Source organism: Megalobrama amblycephala, linkage group LG6 (genome assembly GCF_018812025.1).
Source record: "Megalobrama amblycephala isolate DHTTF-2021 linkage group LG6, ASM1881202v1, whole genome shotgun sequence".
Lineage (NCBI taxonomy): Eukaryota > Metazoa > Chordata > Actinopteri > Cypriniformes > Xenocyprididae > Megalobrama > Megalobrama amblycephala.
In genome coordinates this window covers 35937938-35960633 of record NC_063049.1, presented here as the reverse complement: position 1 = coordinate 35960633, position 22696 = coordinate 35937938, and the positions used below count along the sequence as shown (strand labels likewise).

The 22696-nt window shown below is 37.9% G+C and overlaps 1 protein-coding gene across 1 annotated transcript in view; it reads left to right on the top strand.

Annotated features, from left to right (window-relative positions):
* The window catches only part of nab1b (NGFI-A binding protein 1b (EGR1 binding protein 1)), a 37004-nt gene extending 14913 nt beyond the window's left edge, over positions 1 to 22091 (top strand). Inside the window, 8 exon segments of the mRNA XM_048194379.1 lie at positions 1427 to 1930; positions 1933 to 2231; positions 2537 to 2670; positions 4162 to 4213; positions 8188 to 8307; positions 10358 to 10526; positions 15322 to 15468; positions 18383 to 22091. Coding sequence (XP_048050336.1) covers positions 1429 to 1930; positions 1933 to 2231; positions 2537 to 2670; positions 4162 to 4213; positions 8188 to 8307; positions 10358 to 10526; positions 15322 to 15468; positions 18383 to 18465 — 1506 coding nt within the window. The 5' untranslated portion in view covers positions 1427 to 1428 and the 3' untranslated portion in view covers positions 18466 to 22091.
* The last annotated feature ends 605 nt before the right edge of the window (positions 22092 to 22696 follow it).

The following is a 22696-nucleotide window of genomic DNA, read 5'->3' as shown; positions in this document are numbered from 1 at the left end:
GCTACCGCAAAAACGGAAATTCAAAGACAGTATTATAAAGATGGCGGTGCACTTGTTTCTCTGGCACATAAGGTCTATATATATGCAGGTTTTGTTGTGTCTCCTAAAGCAGTCTCTGTCTGAAGATTTTATGTCTCTATACTTCCAAATTACTTCATGGCAGCAGAGAAAAATGCAAATGCAGGCGTGTATGTCAGTGCAAGTTTATTTTATTTATTTAATTAATTAAGAATAATAGGACAGATTAATTTCTAAAAAAAAAAAAAAAAGCATTCCATTGATGAGCAGTAGTTGGTGATTTTCTGCACAAACCCATAGATGTTTCTTGAGATATCTCTAGGGGTCAGAATAGAATATATTCAAAAAATATGATTCACAAATGCATAACTTAGATTCTTATTCACAAAGTATGATTCACCACTGTAAAATTGAAAAGGCTTGAGAGCCTATTTGGAAGTCCTCCGACTGCCACCCTGGAGGAACCCTCTGGAGAACCTCTAGGCATCATTTCGAACGTGCCTCATTCCATTTGTTTACTCAAGGAAATTCAATATAAAATGTAACTGTCTCATTGTCTTTCCTTTGTGATGGGGTTGACAGTCTCTAGAGTTCTTGTAGGAACTTATGGGATCCTTTTGTAAGTTCCACAGTTTCCTTGATGTTCTCCACAGGGTTCTGTGTATTGTGGTGATCATATGCCTATATAATTACTTTAATTAGGGAATGTGTTTTATGTTGCACATATGTGAACCATTAATTGTGAATGTTTATTCAGATTCAATTCTGACACTATTTCAATTTCCCCCAATTTGTCCCCCAATCTCAGAGTTCTCCCCACTGGCATGGTTTGCATATCATTTCTAAAACATATCTCTCTCAACAGAAAAATAAGCAAATGAGCTCGGTTACCACATTAGTATGCATTACAGTCTCTGACAAAGTTTGCAGAGAACATTATGTGTGTGTGTGTGTGTTTGTCGTACATTCATAATCCCTGGATCCTTTTAAAGGAAGAAGTGGGTGAATTAAAGTGAAATGCAGAAAGCTATCTTCTTAGCACGCACACCTACCGTCCCACTCCCACGCGACTCCATTACCCCACCTCCCTTCCCTGCAGCCAATCTCGCTTTTATCTGTGCTGCTGTGGATCCAGATCCTGACAGTGGCAGCTGTAGAAGCCAGATCCCGGCAGAAACAAATGAGGCCTGTGCTGAGAGAGCCCACCTACGCGCGTTGCAGAGGTGGAGTGTGGTATGTGACTCTCCCAGCAGCCCAGGAGCCTGACAGGCGCTCTCTTATAGTCGCCACTCTTGGATCCAGCCACACATTTCTCTTCCTCCCCCTGCTGTGGCAGCCAGTGTCCTCTCCTTCTAGCAGTTTTGCTTTGTTTCCTGTAATTGCTTACTTTGTTCCTTCCTTTGTTCAGGTATGGCAGCGACTTTACCCAGAACCCTTGGGGAGTTGCAGCTCTACCGCATCCTTCAGAGGGCCAACCTGCTGTGCTACTACGACGCCTTCATCCAACAGGGCGGCGACGATGTTCAGCAGCTCTGCGAGGCAGGCGAGGACGAGTTTCTCGAGATCATGGCACTCGTGGGCATGGCCAGCAAGCCACTGCATGTCAGACGCCTACAGAAAGCTCTGCGTGATTGGGTCACAAACCCTGCCCTGTTCAATCAGCCCCTCACGTCCCTGCCCGTCTGCAGCATTCCCGTCTACAAGCTGCCCGAAGGGTCACCCACATTGTTGCCTGGTAACGGTGCCCGTGGAGACACCCAAGTCAAAGTGCCCAAGTGTTTGGCAGCTGCTTGTGTAGATCCCGGAAAAGGAGAATCAGGCAACGGGAACTCCTCGGCCACCGTTTCGCCCCTACAGAGTGGCAGCGAACCACGTTTTTGGGCCAGTCATGGCACGGAGAGCGAGCACAGCCTTTCCCAGCAGAACTGGGCTCTCCGTCTTCCCCTCGGGATGGCCTTGAGGCGCTTGACGCAGCTGCTGTTCAATCCGTGGCTGAGTGCGTGGAAAGAATCTCTCAGACTTTGCCCAAGAGTGACCCCGGAGAGGTTAAAGAACAGTTGAAGGGAAATAAGAAGCTTGCCAAAATGATCAGCCACATCTTCGATATGAGCGACGAGGATCCGCACCGGGAAGAGGAAATCCGCAAGTATAGCGCTATATATGGCAGATTCGACTCAAAAAGGAAGGATGGGAAGCATCTGACTCTGCATGAGGTGCGTTTTACGGGGCTTTTGGTGCTTTTGGGGGTTTAAATAAATCATGCTCTTCAAAGCAGGACTGTACTTTCAGTAAGAAATTATGTTGTGTCCCTGCTAAAATAAATTCAGCATAGCTGGGCACCAGTGTTTGGGATGCTGGTGTGCTACCTTAATTAATTATGGAAATCAACAGAAATATCATGCTGGTCTGTTTAAGCAGGAGTTTTGCTTACTTGTGGGACTGGTTTAATTCTTTGCACATAGCAAGATCTATTGTTTATTATCTAATTAATAATAAAATATCCTTTCTTTATACATAGCTGACTGTGAATGAGGCTGCGGCGCAGCTTTGTATGAAGGAGGTGGCATTGCTGACTCGCAGAGATGAGCTTTTCGGACTGGCACGTCAGGTCTCCCGAGAGGTCACCTACAAATACACCTACAGAACAAGCAAGTAAGAACTTTAAAGTCATTTCCCAAACATGAAACACCTTGGTTGACTATTTTTGGACCTTTGGTTAAAACTGAAGTGTGCAATTGTTTCAGTTTTTAAATAGTGTCTCCTATACCAGCTTATTATGTACAGACAAATGTAAGTAAGCCATTTGTATGTTAATTTCCCTAAAAAGTGTTAGCACTAGCTCTGTGGCCCAGTTAAGACATTGCTCTGTTTGTGTAGTTTGAGTAACCTACATCACAGTTTTGGGGCAGGATAACCTGTTTGTCTGACCTTGCTCTGTTTGAGAAGTTTGCACGAGTTAGGGCTGAGACTATCTGTTAGTCCGTATCTGACCGTTTGCAAATGCACGCTATTAATATGAGTGTCATAGTCTATGTTTAAAGCCCCCTCCCCATATGCTCATAAATCCTGCAGATTCTGCTAGGTTAACATGAAAAAAAGCACAATGTGACTAGAGTAATCATTCATGATGTTTAGCCTTTAAGCCAAGAGAGAGATAGCTAATGCTAATGCATTGTGAGCAGCTCAGGATCTGCTCTCTGGTAGTCTGCTTAGAGCCAAGCCAAGACATTGAAGTCGGCTTTGTGCGTGGCTTTTGTGTTTAGGTGTGAAGTGCTGCACTGAGGTCTACGGAGAAATAAGAACACTCCCACTCTTTTGCATCTAAAGGAACACAGGGCTTATCAGACACTCTCAACCTGGCATCCAAAGAGACCGTGCAGGTGTTTCCTGGATTGCCAGGCTTGCGTGTCAGTGGATGGAAAATTCCTTTTGGTGTTACATAATTGCAGTCACTCATTCAAAACTTGAAAGATTGCATCACAGTCGTGGACTGGATATTGCGAAAGTTATCTAGGCCAAGTTTTCTTACAATGCTTCTTACGTCATAATGAAATTTGCCAAGAGCACTCCTATATTAGGTTACAGGTGAAAAAATACTACCAGTAAAGCTTTAATACTATAAGGCCAAGGTTTTCAACCAGGGGTCCATGAGACTAGTGCAGAAGATAAATAAAACAGAGAAATTTTATTTCCAATTTTATTTTATCTTATATTAATGAGCATTAACTAATTAATTGTGAAGGATTGTGTAATATAATAATGCTAGTTAATGTGTAAAGGGTACCTGGTAGGACTCTGGTTTTGGGGTTCTCAGGGTTTGTCAAGGTTGATCCTTGCTTTAAGGCATTTCTTGTATGAATTAAAAATAAATATCCCATAGTTTGGGGGAAATTAGTTGTAGTAACTTATTCATGATGGCAGATTATGTCCTCCTAGAGATAGACAGACAAAATCGAAATAATGTTTTTTTTTTGTGGAAACTGATCTTTTATATTAGGTGATCTTTTTGTATATAAAGTTCAAAAGAAGCTTTTATATAAAGCTTTGTTTTTTCATATAAAATTTTTATATATATATATATATGACACATTATTGTGAAAGGCTGCTTGTTCAGGGCTGAACATTTAATTTTCTTTCCTACAGATCTCGATGTGGGGACAGAGATGAGCCCTCGCCCAAGAGAATTAAAACTGAGGTGAGAAAAATTGCTTCATGATTTCTCCAACCTGAACTCTAAATAATCTGTCTGAAGCTTCCAACGCAATTTCTCAAGTCATTTTGTTATTAATGTGCGCTGCGGCACTAACACCAATATGCGAGGAAACTGTTGTAGGAGGCAGGATTGACACTGGGTGGGTCCAGTGGCTTTTTGTTTGCATAGCTGCCTGTCAGCATACTGAACTGTGTGGGAGGGCTTTGCAGGAGCATGCGGGGTAGCTCCATCAGGATTGCATGTCATGGTGTAGGGGAAAGGTCAAAGATCAGCCTGGAGAAGTTACAAAGGACTAATGTGTGCAAGCCCACTCCCTTGATCACACCTTAAATCCATATTTAGCCAGCCCACGGTCATTATTTTTCCATAACCTACATATCCGTGATCAGTCTGCCCTATACTTAGCTACACACATAGTGATCTTATTGATGTGGTCTGCTGAAGAGGCCTTTGTGCTCTATGGCAGCTGTCCATTCATGGCTCTCTGGTGACACATTTGATCATTGTCCAGTCGTTAGATCTTCTGGAAACTTCTAACATCCCACATCAATGCTTATGGGCTGGGCTGGTGTCTCAAGAAGAGCAGGTGTTTGCCCGCTTCACCTCTGCCCTGGTTTCACTCCTCGTATGGGCAAAGACATGTGACCGCTTCGGAAAATCAGTGGTTTCTACCCACTCTACCTCTAAGGAGAAATGAGTCCTTCATCATTATCAGACAGTTGCAAATTACCAATGGCCTTCCTTTCCCCTAATTTGCATTGTTACTCACTTAATAATCACATTTTACCTCACTTTTACGTCATGTTCCCACACTAGTGATGTGAATGAACAGCAGCGTTGGGGAAGCTGCTTTACATTATGAGTAACTTACAGTTTCGATACATATTTATTTTGGTGGCCATATTTACTAGTGTTCAGCATGAGCATTAATTACACTGAGAATGTACTATATATTTATCAACATAAGTCTTTTGCAGTAGACTTTTATGTGAAGCAACATACAACAGTGGAGTGAATTACTCACCCATTGAGGGAAAAAAAGACAAAAAAAGACGTCTGCAGGTTCAGGGAAGTTCAGGGCCCCCAAGCTGCACTTTCTCTTTAGCAAATCCAGATGATTCAAACAGTTTATTGCTACTACTTTAGAGTTTAGTTTTTTTCCCCCCATGCTAATTCAAGTTGTAATAATTCTCATTGGCACATTCCTGATAACCACATTATAATTTATTGACCTTTATGAAATAATTATTGGAACCACCCACAAACGCAACGTGATCTCTAGAACTTGTGCTCGAATGAATCTGTGAATAATTTTTTCTTTTTTTATCAACATACCATTTGCTCAAGCTACTCCAATTTTAATTAAGTTATTAGTGTCTTCTTGTTCATGTTCTTTATGTCGTTTCTGCACCCTTTGATGCAGTTAATTTGCACTCAGCTCTAGAATGGATTTTCCAAGTTTAACCATTTCAAAGTGTTTTACAGTTAATAGTGTTGTGTCTGAACTGCAGAAAAAACATAAACTTCCCCTCCCCCTCTCGCTGTCCTTGTCTGGCCTCAACTCTGCCCACATTACACTCCCATCCACACCAGTGAGAATAAGCCGCCCGCCCACATGCACCCAGACAAGGTCCAAATGAGATCAGTTGTGCACCCACCCGTATTCTTGAGGTAGATGTGACATCATTACGTGGGTGCACTTGGAATCACCCACGCCCATGCATTTGCGCAGATACCACAAAGTGAAAAGGGGCCGATTCTGAAGACACATGCGTATACATGCAGGCGTATACATGCACCTTTGTCTGTGCGCTCTAGAAGACCAGCCTCCGTGTCAAGAAAGAGAAAGGCCTTAACTCACAGGAGTGGCTCGATGACTTCATTACTGCTGCGTGAGTGTTGGCAAACTTGCGTCAGAGCTGTTATTAGTAGATACCTCTCTGCCACAAACACCCAACTAGTAGTGAAAAGACTGGAATGTCTGTGGTAGTTTGCAGCCATGGCAACCCATGTAAACATTTGAAGTTTTCAAGCTCATCCTTCATGTGATAATTTAGACATAGCAGTCCGTCGGACAAAATGTTCTGTTTGTTCATCCGCCCGTTGGATTGAAACTCATCCTGAGGGGATTCTTAAGTGGGATGACATTTTATTAAGTATCTGACCTTTTCACTTCAGAGGAATGAAGCTTTTTTTCACTCGGGGTTAGTGAAAAATTAGTAGCTGCGCTCTGTGAAGTGGTTGAGATTAACAACTTGTCCTTAAATTGTTCAAGTATTCTTCAAATGTCACACCAACCTCGTGGACCTCCAGTAAGAGGTTGATTCATATTGCTATCTCTTCGGTTTCCAGTTCTTTGACCATTGCTGTCGTAATTTGTGGACTTATTGGGGGTGGTCAAATTCGGCTATGACACATATTGTCTTTAAAGTTGCCGATCCTGTGGGCTCGAGCACCCACGGATAAACACGAGACCAAAAATCGATTCGAGAACCTCTCTGATTGGTGGATCTCACATCGGGTCCTGGTGGGTCGTAATGTGCACAGTTCTACAGTTATATGCAGTATTAAGACATAACCTGATACAAAAGCTTGTGCTTTCAGTTTTTGCATGATTATAAATTGCATTTTAAGTATAGATGCACTGATGCATCGGCTGCCAATGTTTATCAGCCGATTTTTGATCAGTTTACAACTATCGGCATATTGGCTACAGCATGAAAAAGGCAGATATAACAAACCAGTGGTTTATTAATTAACTGTGTGAAGGCACTGAGCTTTATAATGTCTGTTGCATAATCCAAGATTAATCCATAATCTAATATTCCTGCTGTGCTGCTGTCTGTGATTTAATGTTAATCAAACGACAAAAGACAAAAAGGATTAATATGTATAGGGCCCTATGATTTCCGCGATGCAGAAAACGCATACCGAATCCCGGTGTCCAGTCCCGGCAAGTCCCGAAAGTCTTCACAGCAACCCGTCAATCTTTGTTCTGTTGTATTTATGTATTCATGTTGGCCTGCTGAATGTTAAATGGATCCAATTCATGTTCATTAGAAATTATTTGATGATGCAGCAGCAATAAATTAGCTAACTTAATGCATATTTTTAGTTTTTTTTAAACTTTGCTGATTTAAAACATTATCAAAACACTATCTATTTTAATGACAAATGTTAATAACAAAAATAAGAGAGCAAGTGACAAATATCAATATCGGAATCAGCCAATAATTGTTTGTTAAAATCGGTGCATCCCTAATTTTAAGTACTTAACTCCAAAACCATCAGGTGTATCAGCGAGAGACTCACGACAACATGGGAATAATATGTGTTTTTGTTTGGTTGGAAATGTGTTTGCAGTCCGTGTGTTTCTCTTCGTGAGACACAGAGAAAAAGACTGTACTCTTGAAGAACTAACAAGGAGTATAATTAATTAAGTAATGAGCATGTTAAAATGTTTTAAGGGGCATGTGTATGCGCTTAACCTAGTTATCATTTGCTCATGGAAACAGAGGTTGGTAATGTATTTGCACTTGAAAGTTTCCACAAAAAAAGGAAAAAGGAAAGGGAAAAAAAGAAAGAAAGACGTATGTGTGTTTCTCATCGCGTGTTATGGGGTGGGGGTATGATGTGTGGGCACCCGCTGGTAGATACATAAATCGGGGCCTATGTCTCAGGTTGTCATGCAGACACAACTATAAGCAAGTTGATTCTTCAAAAAAGTCTTTCATAACATTATTCTGTCTATGCGCCATATTAAGCAACATTGGCTTATCCAATGGCATATATTTGGGCAGGACTGTTGGTTTGTCCTACCAAAACTTGGCGCGGATAGAAGGAAAACCGGTTTTAAAATCATTATTACGCAGAAATTATGTGCTTCATTCATAAGTTGACTGATTCTGAAACTTTGATCGAAAGGAAATATCAACCGAATGTGTATCGATCTGCAGGAGGGCTGTTTTGACCTCCAGGAGGCGCTGCAGGCTATTCACATGCGCCAGGAGACCCTTAAGGAGCAGCTAGCCCACGCCAGATCTAAAGGAGAGGAGACGGTTGGGCGGAATATCCAGGTGACTGACTGCATTATGACAGTGTGTTTATTTGTGTGTGGGAGAGGAATGCTCTCAGGCGCCTCGCTGACTCCGTCTTCATGTCTGTCTACCAACACACGTCTCGCTCTGGTATCCTATCATGCAGGTTTTCGGGTCAATAGCTGCAAGAGCTTCACCTGTCCTCCTGACCATGACCTACTTTTGGTCGACTGGTCTAATATATGAACTGTCATTGGTTGGATATTTTTAAGGAAGTGTATGAGATGTCCTAACTGATGAAAAAGACTTCTATTAGCAAGTGTTGTTATTCTCTGTGCTTTTTGCTGATTGTTCTTCTATAGGGAGGAAAAATGACAAAGAATATCTCGGTCGTTTCTCATAGACCAAAAGTTCTTAAACTTTTTCACACCAAGTCCCCTTATTGTTCAACACTACATAATATTTGAAGGCCCTTCTAGCATATCTGAAGAACCTTCTGTAATAAAAATAAACTATATATATATATAGTTACATGAAATGAAGAACAAATGGAGACTTTTTAAGTCTCAATCTTATCAGATTTTTCTTAAGACATTTAAAGAAAGTGCTCAAACTGTGCTCAGATTTGCTAAGATATCAGTGTCTGCAATTAAAGATCTGAGATTTCAGTATTACTAAAATGTCCAAAGATAAAATCGTGTCTTTGCTATCTATTGTTAATTGTATAGCTCTACACTACAAGGCCAAAAACATTTTACTTCAGCATGCAAACGGATGAAGTATGCAAAAATATTTATGACTCTGTGCCACGACAGTACTTGACCTTAGAGAGAATAATGATTGCAAAAGGAGAGTTTATGCTAATATCTGCTATATCACCCCTAGTAGTAAAACTGAGAATGAACTCCATACTTGTGGTGCGTCATTAGCCACTTTTCCACTTTCAGGCCGAGTGGTTCTCATTGCGTAACGTTTCCATTCAGTGTCGATCCGGGCCACCTGGTACGGTTACGGTTTCATTTTCCACTGTGGGGCTGATAATGGCCGCTCTTTGGAATGTAATACAAAAGTGTCAGTCGTTGCCTTGATAACGCAACGATTTACTGATGACATGAGATGTACGTAACGACCGCATTATGGAGGATGATCAGATATTTCTTTTTATTTTTTATTATTAATTTGTGTTTACGTCGCTCAAATAGAGTGCTTAGCCAGCAACAGAGAAACTGGTAGCCAGGCATCAAATTGACCAATCCTGAGAGGCGATGTCACTTCCTGGATTCTACCAGCAGCATGATTCAGAGCACGGGTCGTGCCGTGCCGTACCAGGCTCAAGAGGAAACACAACTGGAACCGTTCCTTAGCATTCTAAGAACCGTTAGGCCCGACGGTGGAAAAGCGGCTATTTATTGCATTTTTACACGCTTTGGCATATCTCTCATTATGTCTTTTGCATCTTGCATCACAAAGTTGATACATCTCTCCATTATGTCTTTTGAGCTATAAGAGCAACCTCTGAGCATTTCTGGGCCATCTTTTCTCTTTAATTGTTCTGTTTTTTTCAATAGATAGATTGACACAATGCATTGTCTCAGAAACATCAGTTAATTATACTGCTTTTGTGTTTTGAAGCGGAAACGTGTCATTTTGTAACTGTGAATAGCATCTTCCTGTGTAAAAGAAAAACAAGCTGTAAAAGTTTGTTTTGCTTGCCTCTTTAGGTAGCATGCTATTGCACACGTAGGAGGGGTGCTATTGGAATGAATAAAGCTCCACACGTAGTGTGGTTTTTAATGATAATCAAAGAGATGTACATGGAGAAAACATTAATATAATCACAACAAAATATTTATAGTGATTTATAGTGACAAAATAAACCCGTTTCATGTGCAAATCTGATTGAGGAGCATTCAAATTATCAATGGATATTTGGACTGTAGGGGTTTGTTTATGGTTAGTTTTGTTTTGTATCACCACAGTTGCGGTTTGTTTGTGAATGATGAATATTGGAAATAATTTCTGTCACACTGTACGTACGATGCTATACACATCCGCCTGTCTGACTCCCTGCTGTCTGTGCATATTATAGGTTCAGCTGGAGCGTCTGTTGGCCAAGCAGATGGAGATACTGCATGATGCCGCGGCGCAGGACAGACTGCAGGCTCTAGAGTGGAGGGTTCCACCAGGGCCCTACAAACACAGCACAGAGAGGCAGAACAGCAATGGGCTCTCAGCTGACAAAAACTCTGACCAGCAGGGTGAGTTTGTGCTTTATTAAATTAGAGATGATGGGTTATTTGTCACAAAGTGGATGCTTTTTATCCAAAGCAACTTGCTGCGCATTTATTTCAAGGACAGTCCTTTTAGAGCAAATTTTATTTATCTTGTCAGCAAAATCATGGGGTTTTAAACTAGGGTCCAACTAAGGAGTCCAGAAAAAATTTTTTAAAGATGAAACCTTAAAATATTTTTTAGGGCTGTCAAAGTTAATGTAATATTTTTAACATTAATATTTGTTATTATTTATTCTTTTTGACATTTACCAAATTTGATAGTATTATTACTTTGTTCTCTTTTCTAGAGACTGTTCAGATATCTTGGCATCAGGTTTTTGTTTTGAGAGCACTAGATTTTAAAAGACACAATTATGCATAAAATTAGCGGAGAAAAAAAAATGTAATTGTAAAGTGTTAATCTTAGATACGCTGTCAACTAATATGATAATGTTATAACAAATGTATTTATAATAATTATAATATCTATATAATATTTAAAAAATATAATATTATTATAAAAAAATAAGATTTATATAATAATAATTTTAATGGACCCACTTTATATTAAGTGGCCTTAACTACTATGTACTTACATTTAAATAATCATTTGTTACAATGCACTTATTGTGTATATACATGTTTTTACATTGTACTTATATTTTAAAAACACCTGCATGTAATTATATCTGTAATTAATTTCTATAATTACATTTATAATTACACTGTTGACCCATCCCTTACACCTTACTCCCACCCTTAAACATACCCATACCACCAAAGCTTTCCCTAACCTTACCCGTATCTCACCTCAATAGCAGCAAAAGTGTTTTGCAATTCAATATGAACCCAATAAGTACATTGCACTTATTTTGTGATGTAAGTACATAGTAGTTAAGGCCACTTAATATAAAGTGGGACCATTTTAATAAATATATTAGTAAATACTTTTTAGTACAATGATACTACATGTAATTTAATTTTGGAAATATTACTTGTCTTTTCATTTTCATAAAATATTTGTTTTTATACAGGGTCTTTATGAAAATATACCTTTTTCATATTATATTGTATCTTTATATTTAGAGATCTTTTGCATCAAAAAGTTTGAAAACCCCTGAGTGTCTGTATCCTAAAGCAAAATCGGCTGAGAACCACATTGCACATTATGTAGAATTCAAGAAATTAATTTTCACTAAAACAGTTATTATTATTATTATTATTATTATTATTATTATTAGAAAAGCAGACAAACTGTCTTTTACTCTTGATTGACCATCCAGGTTATTTTTTTACACATTAGACAGTATCGAAAACAGGTGAAGCGTTTCAGTTGTTATTTCTCATATAATTCAGTAGCTTGCATCACCTGTTCCAGACTCTCTTTTTTTTTTCTCGTTTCTTGTTGGCACTCTCATTTCTGGGGCTCATCTGGCAGCTGCAGGCGGAGGCGGGTGGTGGGTGTCAGAGAGGGGAGGGGGATGCCGGGTGGAAATATGAACACAGCTCTGTGTTCGGCTGCTAATCTTGTGCCTTAGAATGCCACCCGTCTGGAGTTCATTTTGACCCTTGTGTTGGTACATGATGATAATTACTGCACATATACTGAATCTGAGCACTGATTATCTGCATCACAGCACAGGTACAAATGTTTACACGTTTGCAAGGGCTTTTGCATTGCAAAGTAGTGCGTGACCACCATGGGTTTTTTAATGGTGATACTCGTATATATTGGCCACCCTGCTTTATATGTATAATTTAATTTAATAATAGCAAATAAGACTTACAGAAACTTATTTCTGTAAATCTATTTTTATAAATACATATTTTTTTTAACGCGTTAAATTAATAAAACATTTAACGCACACGCCCCGCCCCGCCCCAGACCAAGGTCATCTGACATTTCATACAGTTGATGGTGACGAACATAATGCAGGGCAACAACTCACTGCGTGATGGAGCCTATAGAATGCAGCCATATGCCCCTAAAATTCAAGATATTGGGGCAAATGCCGCTGTACGAGTTTTTGTCTCATATTTATCATATGATATAGTTAAGCAATATCACACGAGCGACGAGTGCAATATCACACGAGTGCTGTTTTTGTTACCTATAAAGCCATAGCAGAACGATGCCATGTTCATCTCCGAGCAACACAGCCGTGTTTCTGAATAAATTTGCATTTTGAACGAATCGGGGGAATCAATGATTCAATGGCCCATTCATAAAGAGAGCCATTTACTTCATTCCAGAATTGAATCAGCTGTTTGAATGAATGAATGAATGACTCAAGAACTTACTCATTAAGACATTTACCGCCACCTACTGGCAGTTTTAGTTTCTTATTTAAAGTATTATTTCATTTTAAAAATTTCATATTTTATATTAATAAAAAAACATTAAAGGTATAGTTCAATGAAAAGTTTAATAAACATTGTCATCAGTTACATTTTAGCCTAAAAGTTTGTGTAATACATTCTATGACGAATCAAATAAAATATTTCTTTCTAAAGGTACTGTTTTTAAATGTCTATCTGATGCTTTTCTCATTTAACACAATAATGATTTAATTTTCTTTTTGGGGTAATTTCTCAGCCAAATTTGATGTGCGATTAATTAGATGAAGTAATTGCCACATTGTGTAATTAATTAGATTTGAATCGCTTGACAGCCCTAATGTATATACAAATGCATAAATGTATTTTTGTATGTTTTTAGGTATATACAATATATCCAATTAGCAGCTGATGCTCAAAATTTACCAGATATCAGCCAATAAATAAGCTTTAATCTTTTTTTTTAGATAACACACAGGTCACATATTTTCATATTTTATGCACCAGCCCGGCATCTACCATTGAGATAAATGGGGATGCTAATGGATAGCTTTCTTTATCTATTATAGACTCCTTGGAAAAAAACGCGTATTTCTCCTTTGCTTTAATATGACACTCTTCTCATTATTTAAGATAATTATTTGTCATTGTTTTACACTGCGCTGAGCACAACAGAGCTCTCTCCCTCCCCAGCTCTGAGAATAACTCCTTCGTGAACTCTCTGAGTACATGATCCCTCTCAGCTTCCTAATATCCCATGTGTTCTCAGAACTCCAGAGTGGGCGTATGGGATCTGCGGAGAAAGAATGAGTGAGAGAGAAAGAGAGAGAAGCAGTGGCGGAAAGTGAGAATTAGATAAGACCTAAATATGTCCTGCTTTAGCCTTGCAGGTAGGGCTTTAAAGAAATGAATCGGTGCTGTTGGGTTTACTAGCATATCATTGGTAATATCATCTCAACGTTTAGCAGGAATTTCATTCTTGAGTTTCAATTGAGTATATATACATATACATTACCGTTCATAATTTTGGGGTCATAAAATGTTTTAAATGTTTTTGAAAGAAGTCTCTTATGCTCACCAAGGCTGTATTTATTTAATCAAAAATACAGTAAAACAATATTGTGAAATATTGCTGCAATTCTTTGTTTAATATATGATCCTTCAGAAATCATTTTACTGATTTGGTGCTGAAGTAACAGTTCTTATTATTATCAGTGTTGAAAATGTTGTTGTGCTGCAATATTTTTTCTTCAGGATTCTATGGAAGCTTTTTTCTGCAACTAAATAAAAAGTAAAGGTAATTGCAACTTTTTTCTCAGAATTCTGACTTTTTTCTTGCAAGTGCATGATATAAACTCGCGATTGCGAGATATAGTCACAACTTTGTGATATAAAGTCGCAATTGCGTGTTAAAGTCAGAATTCCGAGATGTAAACTCGCAATTGCGTGAAAAGTCAGAATTGCATGAAAAAAGTCAAAATTGAGAGAAAAAAGTCAGAATTGTGAGTTTATATCTCGCAATTCTGACATAAGTTCATATAAACTCACAATTTGCAGAAAAAAAGTCAGAATTGTTAGATAAAAAGTTGCAATTATCTTTTTTTTAACAAGCTTTCATAGCATTCTATGATAAACAGAAAGTTTGAAAGAGCAGCAATTATTTGAAATACAATTTTTATATATATATTAGTTTTGTGGCCCATTGTGGAAGAACACTATTTATTTATTTATTATTGCCTGTATTAAATTTTCTTTAATTTGCAGTTCATTAAATTCCTCATCCTGTCATTCAAATTCCAATGCAGCTTCCTGTGAGACGTAACCAATTCAAATTCACTCTGAGTTTTGTCCAACTCTGATATCCACAGCTGTCGTTACCTTCAATGGTTTAAAATGAGGTATTGTGAGGAGTGGGTGGGAGAGACGTGTCCCCTCAATGTTCACATTAAAACTGCTGGTAATTAAAGGGCATTGTGTTAAGTTAAAAATGACAGACATTAGTCATGATGCTGCTCTGATGCTGTCAATAGACACAAATGAGATCAGTCAGCAAGGGACAGAGGAGGTTAATGTGCTGCGTTTGAAGGAGGCAGCAAGCACAAAGGTGTACGCGCTGAATGCAGCTCGCTATCAACGTGCTTCAAGCCGCATTCGTTGTCCTCGGGCTATTGCGGCGTGTGCGTTGGCAGGCTGTAGTCGAAGAAAAGGTGCATTTGTATCAAATGAAGCTCAGTTGCGTGCGCGCGAGAGAGAGTATTGTGCTGAGTGTTTCTGGTAGGCGGAATGCTTGTCTCAAAGCATTAGCTTGGACTCGGTAATAGACATTATGATGCAGCCTTGCGTTTTGTTAAACGCAGATCATGAATACAGTTGTGAGGTGAAAAGAGATGTGAACATAAGTTAAAATGAATGTTTTTTTTTTTTTATTATTGTGTCTCTGCAGGAGAGAGACCACTGAATCTGAGGGTGACCAGTCAGAGGCTGAGCGCACCAGACGGAGACACGCCTCTCGGAAAGCAGCTGGCAAATGAGTTGAAGAGGCATCATCATCATCACGCTAACGCTGAGAGCAAGACGTCAGCAGCCACAGGTGTGTGTTAAATGGAAAGAGGAAAAAACCTAGTGAGCTGCCTACATAGGCAACATTTGAGGCTAAGCATGCGACCGAAGGCTATATGAAGGCTAAGACACCTAAGAAGTTCAAGTTAGCATCATAGGCATCCTTCACGGAGGAGACAATCCCATAATGCACTGCAATGAGATCAGTCTTTTCAAGAAGAATGAAGCAAGAAAATTGTTCATTTAAAATGTTCTTATAATACAAAACTGAAAAATATCATTTAAAAGTTGTTCAAAATGATAAAAATGAACTGTTTTAGAAATGACCTTTTTTTTTTTTTAATGTTTCTAGATACGGGCAATATTTGGGTGTGCTATGTATATTTATGCTTGTTAAAGTATCACGTTAGCTTAGCAACATGCTAAAGGCATACTATTGAAATTGCTGCTTTTGTAGAGCTTTTCAAATTTCAGTTAAGAATAACATGCTGCCTTATTAGTTGACCGCAAAACAGCTCACTAGGGGTTTAAGACAGAGCCACACACTATCAGTGTCTTACAGTAAATGCTTTTTCTTACAGTAAATGCAAGATGTGACACTTGAACTATGTTAATTATAATTTTAATATTTACAAAGTGACAAAAAATAACTAAATTGAATGTAACAAGATGGAAATAAAGAGCAAAAGTACTCAAGGAGGGGCCATTTACACAACACTGTTTTCAGCTAAAAACGTAAAACTTTTTATGTGTTTTGGCCGTTCATTTACAAGACAATGGCGTTTTGGGGGCCTGAAAATGGAAACTTCTGAAAACGGGTTTCAAAGTGTAAATGATGCCGTTATCATCTATGTGAACTACAAAAATGTGAATTTGTAAATGGTGAAGAAACACCTGTAAAAGGGCTGCTCATTTTATCGAAATTATTGAAATATCGCAAATGTACATATCGCGATATGCATATCACAATGGCTTCAATAACTGAATGATTGTCATTCTTCAAAAAGTTATGTAAATAACAATTTTAGGTTGAAGCAGATAGCAGGGAAAAGAATGGACACATGACTGTTAGATATGTGTGATATGCATAATGTTAAAAAGAGTTAACTGCAATAAGCCACGGAAAAGATCTCCATGCGGTACTCGCATACCCACATAGCCATCTCTCAGGCAGCATGTTTTCCCAAATTCAGTTCTCTTCTGCAGCTTATATGGCAAAATATGTCCATCTTGGTAATTATTCACATAAACAGTCAGTTATGTATTAAGTGAACTTAAACAGTTGAGAAAGAAAATGCGTGTGTGTAACAGTATATTGGATCTGTGCATTAGCTCTTTGAAGTGACAGCAGCCTAATGCTGCGTTCACACCAGACGCGACTTGCGCAAATAAATAGTTGGACGCTTGAACATTTTGAGTTTACTCGCTTCATTCGTGCGTGAAAATCCCTTAACAACAAACGCGAATTCGCGTCATGAGAGGGGCTCTCCCGCTCCTTCGTGTGTCCCAGACTTTCCCACTGCTTTCTGCACACTTCCTCTGAATAAACACAACTTGTCAGTGGGGAAATAATTGTAAATTACAGCAAATAAGCTCAATTGGTCGTCTTTAGTTGGCTTGTAGTCTTAATATATATATATATATATATATATGCTATATATAGCTCAAATTGAGTAAAGACCGTTTTTTACAACTTATCAGTTTGTCCGACCTCCTCACTCACTTTCTTTCAAACACGATCCTTTTTATTTCTGTTTCTATAAATTTATGAAGATGTACAGCGACGATGATTTTGTCCTCCATTGTTGTTTCGAATTTCTGCCTCAGCTCGCTACGTCACGTCACTGCTAGAGCAAGTTCCTGATTGGTTAACGCGGCGCGGAAATTCGCCAAAGTTCAGATTTTTCAACTTGTGCGATTCACGCGAATCACGCGTTAAGCGCGTCAAACGCCCGAATCGCTCAATTCGCGCCGCGTCATTCGCGCCGCTTCATTCGCGCGAATCATGCCGCAGGATGTCAATTCGCGTCTTTGCATTGACTTAACATGTAAATCACTCGCGCTTATCGCTTCATTCGCGTCCGGTGTGAACGCACCATAATAAACCTGCTGCAGTCTATCATTAATGTCAATCAAACAACAAAAGACAGAGAAAATCACTCACGGCTCTTGACTGAATAACTTTTATAATGAGAATCAGTATTCATTTAATTCATACAGGGAAAACTAAGATGTTTTATTCTTTACATTTGAATAATCAATTTCTGTTTTGTACATTATTGTATCGCATATCGCATTATTTTATGAGTTATTGCATATCACACTTTTCTTCAATATCGTGCAGCCCTAACCTGTAATAATAATGTTATTATTACAATATTGTTATTATTGTTATTGTTTTTATTATTATTATTTTATTTTTCATAATATATTGCCTTTTTTTTCCATTTTAGAAGCACATGGAGACAATAATAATAATAATTAGTTATTTTTTATTTTATTTTTAATAACTTGACAAATATTCCGATTCTAGAAGCACATGGGGACATGGCAAAAAATTATAGTAATATTAATTATTATTTATTTTATTTTTAATAAATTTACCATTTTTTCCATTTTAGAAGCACATGGGGACATATATGACAAACCAAATTATTAAAATGATTTAATTTCATTCTTTATGTTATTTGTTAATTGTGAAAAGCTAACTAATATGATGTGATCTTTAAAATTGTGTCATTTTATCCAATATTATCTCATTTGATAACAGAAATGATCCATATTATATTTGTCAATGCTAACATATACATTAATTCATGTAGCAGACGCTTTTATCCAAAGCGACTTGCAAATGAGGAAACTTACAAGCAATTTATGATAAATTACATAAAGGGTTTCAGTACCCCAGAGCATTTCTCTTGATTTATTTATTTTTTTCTCCCCAGAAAACGGAGGAGATTCATCGTCACGTGCCCTCAACCTCTCTGAGAAGAAGACCATCAAATCAGAGCCGGAGGATTCCAGATAGCAGCCCTGAATGCTTTCGTTTCAAACCTACAACAATACACGTCGTCTGTCAGTGAATACTAAACAAGCACAACTACAGTAGAGCCTTAACAACCAATGTTGCCTCAAAATAGAATTTATTTTAGTTTCTCACCATTTTTGTTTTTGCCAAAGCACCTAGAGTCCTTATTTCCATTCTCCTGAGTAGATTCACACTGTTTGTGCTGTCACTGACTGTACTTGTTCAATTCTCACTAGTTCTAATCACCTGTTTTTATCTCTTCATGCTCTCCTATCGGTATGGACCACGAAGTCCGCTATTTGTACATACATAGAAAGTGTCTGTTTGAAAATGGTTAAATGTTATTTAAATACAGTACGTGTTGTATGTATATATGAATGCATGTAAAATTTCACTGAAACAGAGGAACGCAGTGTTTTTGAAGTTGCCAGTACGCAGCTGTTGTTGTCGCCTATTTAAGTGAGCCTACTGGATTGCATTTCTCTTTAAAGACCCCATGCAGTCACTTTCATTTCCTGTATTGACTATTTCCTGTTATAACAGGAAGTCGGTAGGACACATCAATGGGTTTGTTCCTTTTTTAAATATCCAGTAGGCTTTATTTACGCCTTGAACCGTGATTTGCTATTGCTAGTCGACAGCAGGTGGTATTATTAGCAGGAGTGATATCATTCTAGAGAGCATTTGATTGGAAAAAAATCTGACGCATTGATATTAGGGCTGCAGTGATATATCGAAATTGATATTGCAATATGGCTTAATGCAGTAGGCTGCGATTTATTTCAGACTGAAGCTCTGCACATGTGCAGCTCATGATACAGTTTCAGCACTGTAAATGAAAAGGGCCTCGTTTTACTCTAAAACCGGCCGTGCGTATGTTTATTTGCCAGCAAACGGCCATAATAAAAGCTTGATTTAACGTTTAAAAAAATGAAGAAATTAAGATGTAAATATTAGTACTGTATTTTTACAGTTGTTATAAAATACAATTATTATTATTATTTTAATAAATACTCCTATTTTTATTTACAGTGTAGTAGTAGTATTGCAACATTTCTTATTTTAATATTTTTATTTAATAATAATTACAAAAAAAATATATTATATTGTCTGAATGAGTCAAAAACAGATTTGAAAGAGGTTTGAGTTGGTTTTTGTAAAGACTACCCAAGTGAGAACATCCAAATTTCCCAAAGTTTTCTTAAATCGCTGAACCCTAAAGTGATAGTTCACACTCAAGAATTTTTTTTTTTAGTTTTATTTTCAGGTCCCATTTACACTAGTGTGTTTTCGTTTTAAAATGCGTACGTTTACGCCTGTTGTTTACAATACGCCGGCATTTTCAAACCTCGAAAACGCCGCAGGGTCCGTTTTAGTTTAAAAACATTTCAGTATAAACAAACCAAAACGGAGACTTTTGAAAACGATGGCACGGCTGCCCACGTTCGCTCTGCATATCCTTGACGACCATGTAAACAATAACATGGAGACTGAACTGCAATCTTTGCTGGCTTTGTTGTAATTTTTAGCAGCCATTGTGTTAAACTCTGCATTTTTTTAATACTGCAGCTGCCTACATGCGCGAGAGGCAACTGTTTACACTTGTACGCGCATGCCCAGTGTGCATGAACTCTCATGTGACAAGGGTTTTCGGTCATGTAGTATAGACTGAGATCGTTTCTGAAGCACTGTGGAAATGCCAGTGTAGACGAAGATCGTTTTCATTTTAAAACGCCGTTTTAAAACGAAAACGCACTAGTGTAAACGGGGCCTCAAACAAAATCAACCCAAACATTCTAGAATTATTCATTCTTTCCAAATATAGCTACTCAAGTCATCTGGTGGAAGTTGCTGTATTTTTTTCACATCGCAATATATTCACAGAAAAACAAAATATCGCAATATTTTTTTCAATATCATGCAGCCCTAATCAAACGTTTTGGTTGTTTATCCCAGAAGAGAAAGACAAAGCGTTTAAATTCGTAACGTTTGTCAGCGTTTAGTACACTAGCGTATAGATGACCTCAAAGCTAGTAACGTTACATATGAATACTCTAATTTTGATCTCATGGGGTCTTTAAGGGAGTCGACGATGCTAACGAATCTGAATTTAAAAGTCTCTACTATGGTGCTATGGTTGAATTTACTTGCGTAACAGAGGAAAACTGCGGTACACGTTGCTATTTAAACACTGAAATCTCGGAGCCAGCCGTTTGGCTTTCTTGAACGAATAGTAATGCCTGATTTATTCTGATACTAAGCACAATTAATATATGTCATCGTACTCTATACATCCCAACAAAATGCTAATATAGACAAGCATGTCTCCCCTCCTGAACGTCATGTAAATAGTTTGAAAACATTCCCAACTGACTGGACTTGAAAACAGGGCGTCATTACTGCACCGTTCCAGTCTTTATCATAATCATGTAATGTATTTGTATTACTGAATATTTAGTCGTAGAGCAATACCGGGTAGCTGTTGTCACTTAACTCAGTGAACGTGTCTAGGTGTCCCAACCTCAGAGGGACATTCACTGTACAGTATTTCTACTCCGTTTCGTAGTGTAGACATAGTCTTAGATTCAGCTAACGTGCAAATGTATGTGAAACTGATATGCACTAGTGTTTGATTCTCGAATTTGCATCCTACTGCTCATCGTTTTCGTGTTTCTCAATGGTGATACGTGTTTTTGTAGGACTTGTACCCGTGAAATCATCGGTTCGGCTTCGAGTCGCACTCTTTATGTAGTTTTAAAGTATCACGTGAGGTGAAGTAGGCACGAGATAATCAGGTTTTCCACAATTACATGTCTGTAATGTACCGGTCAAGCTGTTATATAATCTGTATTTGTGTCGATGACAAATACCTCTCTATATCGGTACCAAGAGACCGATTTTTAATGTCCTGATCATACACTTCAGTATTTTGAGGGAATATGTGGAAATATTGTGTGTGCTTTTATTTTTTTAGGAGACTAAAGAGATCTCGAGTATGCAAAATCTTAATTTAAGTGCCATTTTAAACATGTTTTTGAGAGCGTGCGATAAGTCGGTGGGTTACGAGATGTCCCGTGCGATAAAGACGAGCGTTATGTGAATATTTATTGACATTTTTGCCTTAGTTTAAAAGCATTCCATGTTACAATTCTTTGCCGGTGGTAGTTTATTTTGGGTGTTCGTTTTAGGTGGAATGGAAAATGAGATTTGGGAAGTTGTATGAACATCTGAGACTTAAATCCTTGGCAATATCAAGCTCTCTAAGAGCACTGGAACAAAATTTGCTTTGGAAAAAATCTGATTGGACCTCACTGATTACATCGTTACCAATGACCTATATAGCAAGACATATCTAGACGCCTACCTTTGTTCCTTGCTTGTTACTGTCTTTAACCACTCACAGAAATGATCAGTCTTTCTCTAATCTTTGTACTTGCTTTGTATAATAGACTTATGCATCTTGGACTGTGGGATGAAACTGTGTTGTCAGTAGAACTTGTTCTCATCACTTTTGAGTAGAGAGTACATTAGGATATGCATACGGTAGTCCTGCACATATTGTTTTGTAAACACTAATATATTTAATTTGTTATACAGTACATGAACATTAAACTCTATTTTTTTGACATCTGATTGTGAAGTATTTTTCATTCTCCTATTTCTCATGCTTTGTTTCAGGACCCAGATTTTATACTGGACACCAAGTGGATTAACATAAAAAGTTAACATAGAATATCCTTAATTATAAGTAAATGGAATGAAATTTGAATTTATTATTTGATTTATTATCTCTTGCATTTTTATGTTTTCATTAATATTTCCTGAGACCTGTGACTCATCAAACAGATGTTAATGAATATATATATTTTTAAGATTACCGCAAAGTAAATTACCGTAGCTAGAAAACCTCAGTTTCAGTCTGATTCATTGCACGTCTCCGGCCACAGCTGTGGTGGTCTGAATTTTGTGTTAGTAAGAAGTTGTGATATACATAGCATGAAATTCCTGGCCTTCAAGATTTTTATGATTATCTGTAAAAAAGAAAAATGGCTTTTAAGATAGTTACACTACAGGCCAATCTTTAATAACAGTAAAGTCATCAAACTATGACACAAAATGCAAGTATGACCAAACAAATGTTTCACAATACATCAAAAACATATTTGATTTTATCTTCTTAAATCTCTACTCGGTTAATTTTCTCAATTAACCTCTGGTATGTTCTTCGAAT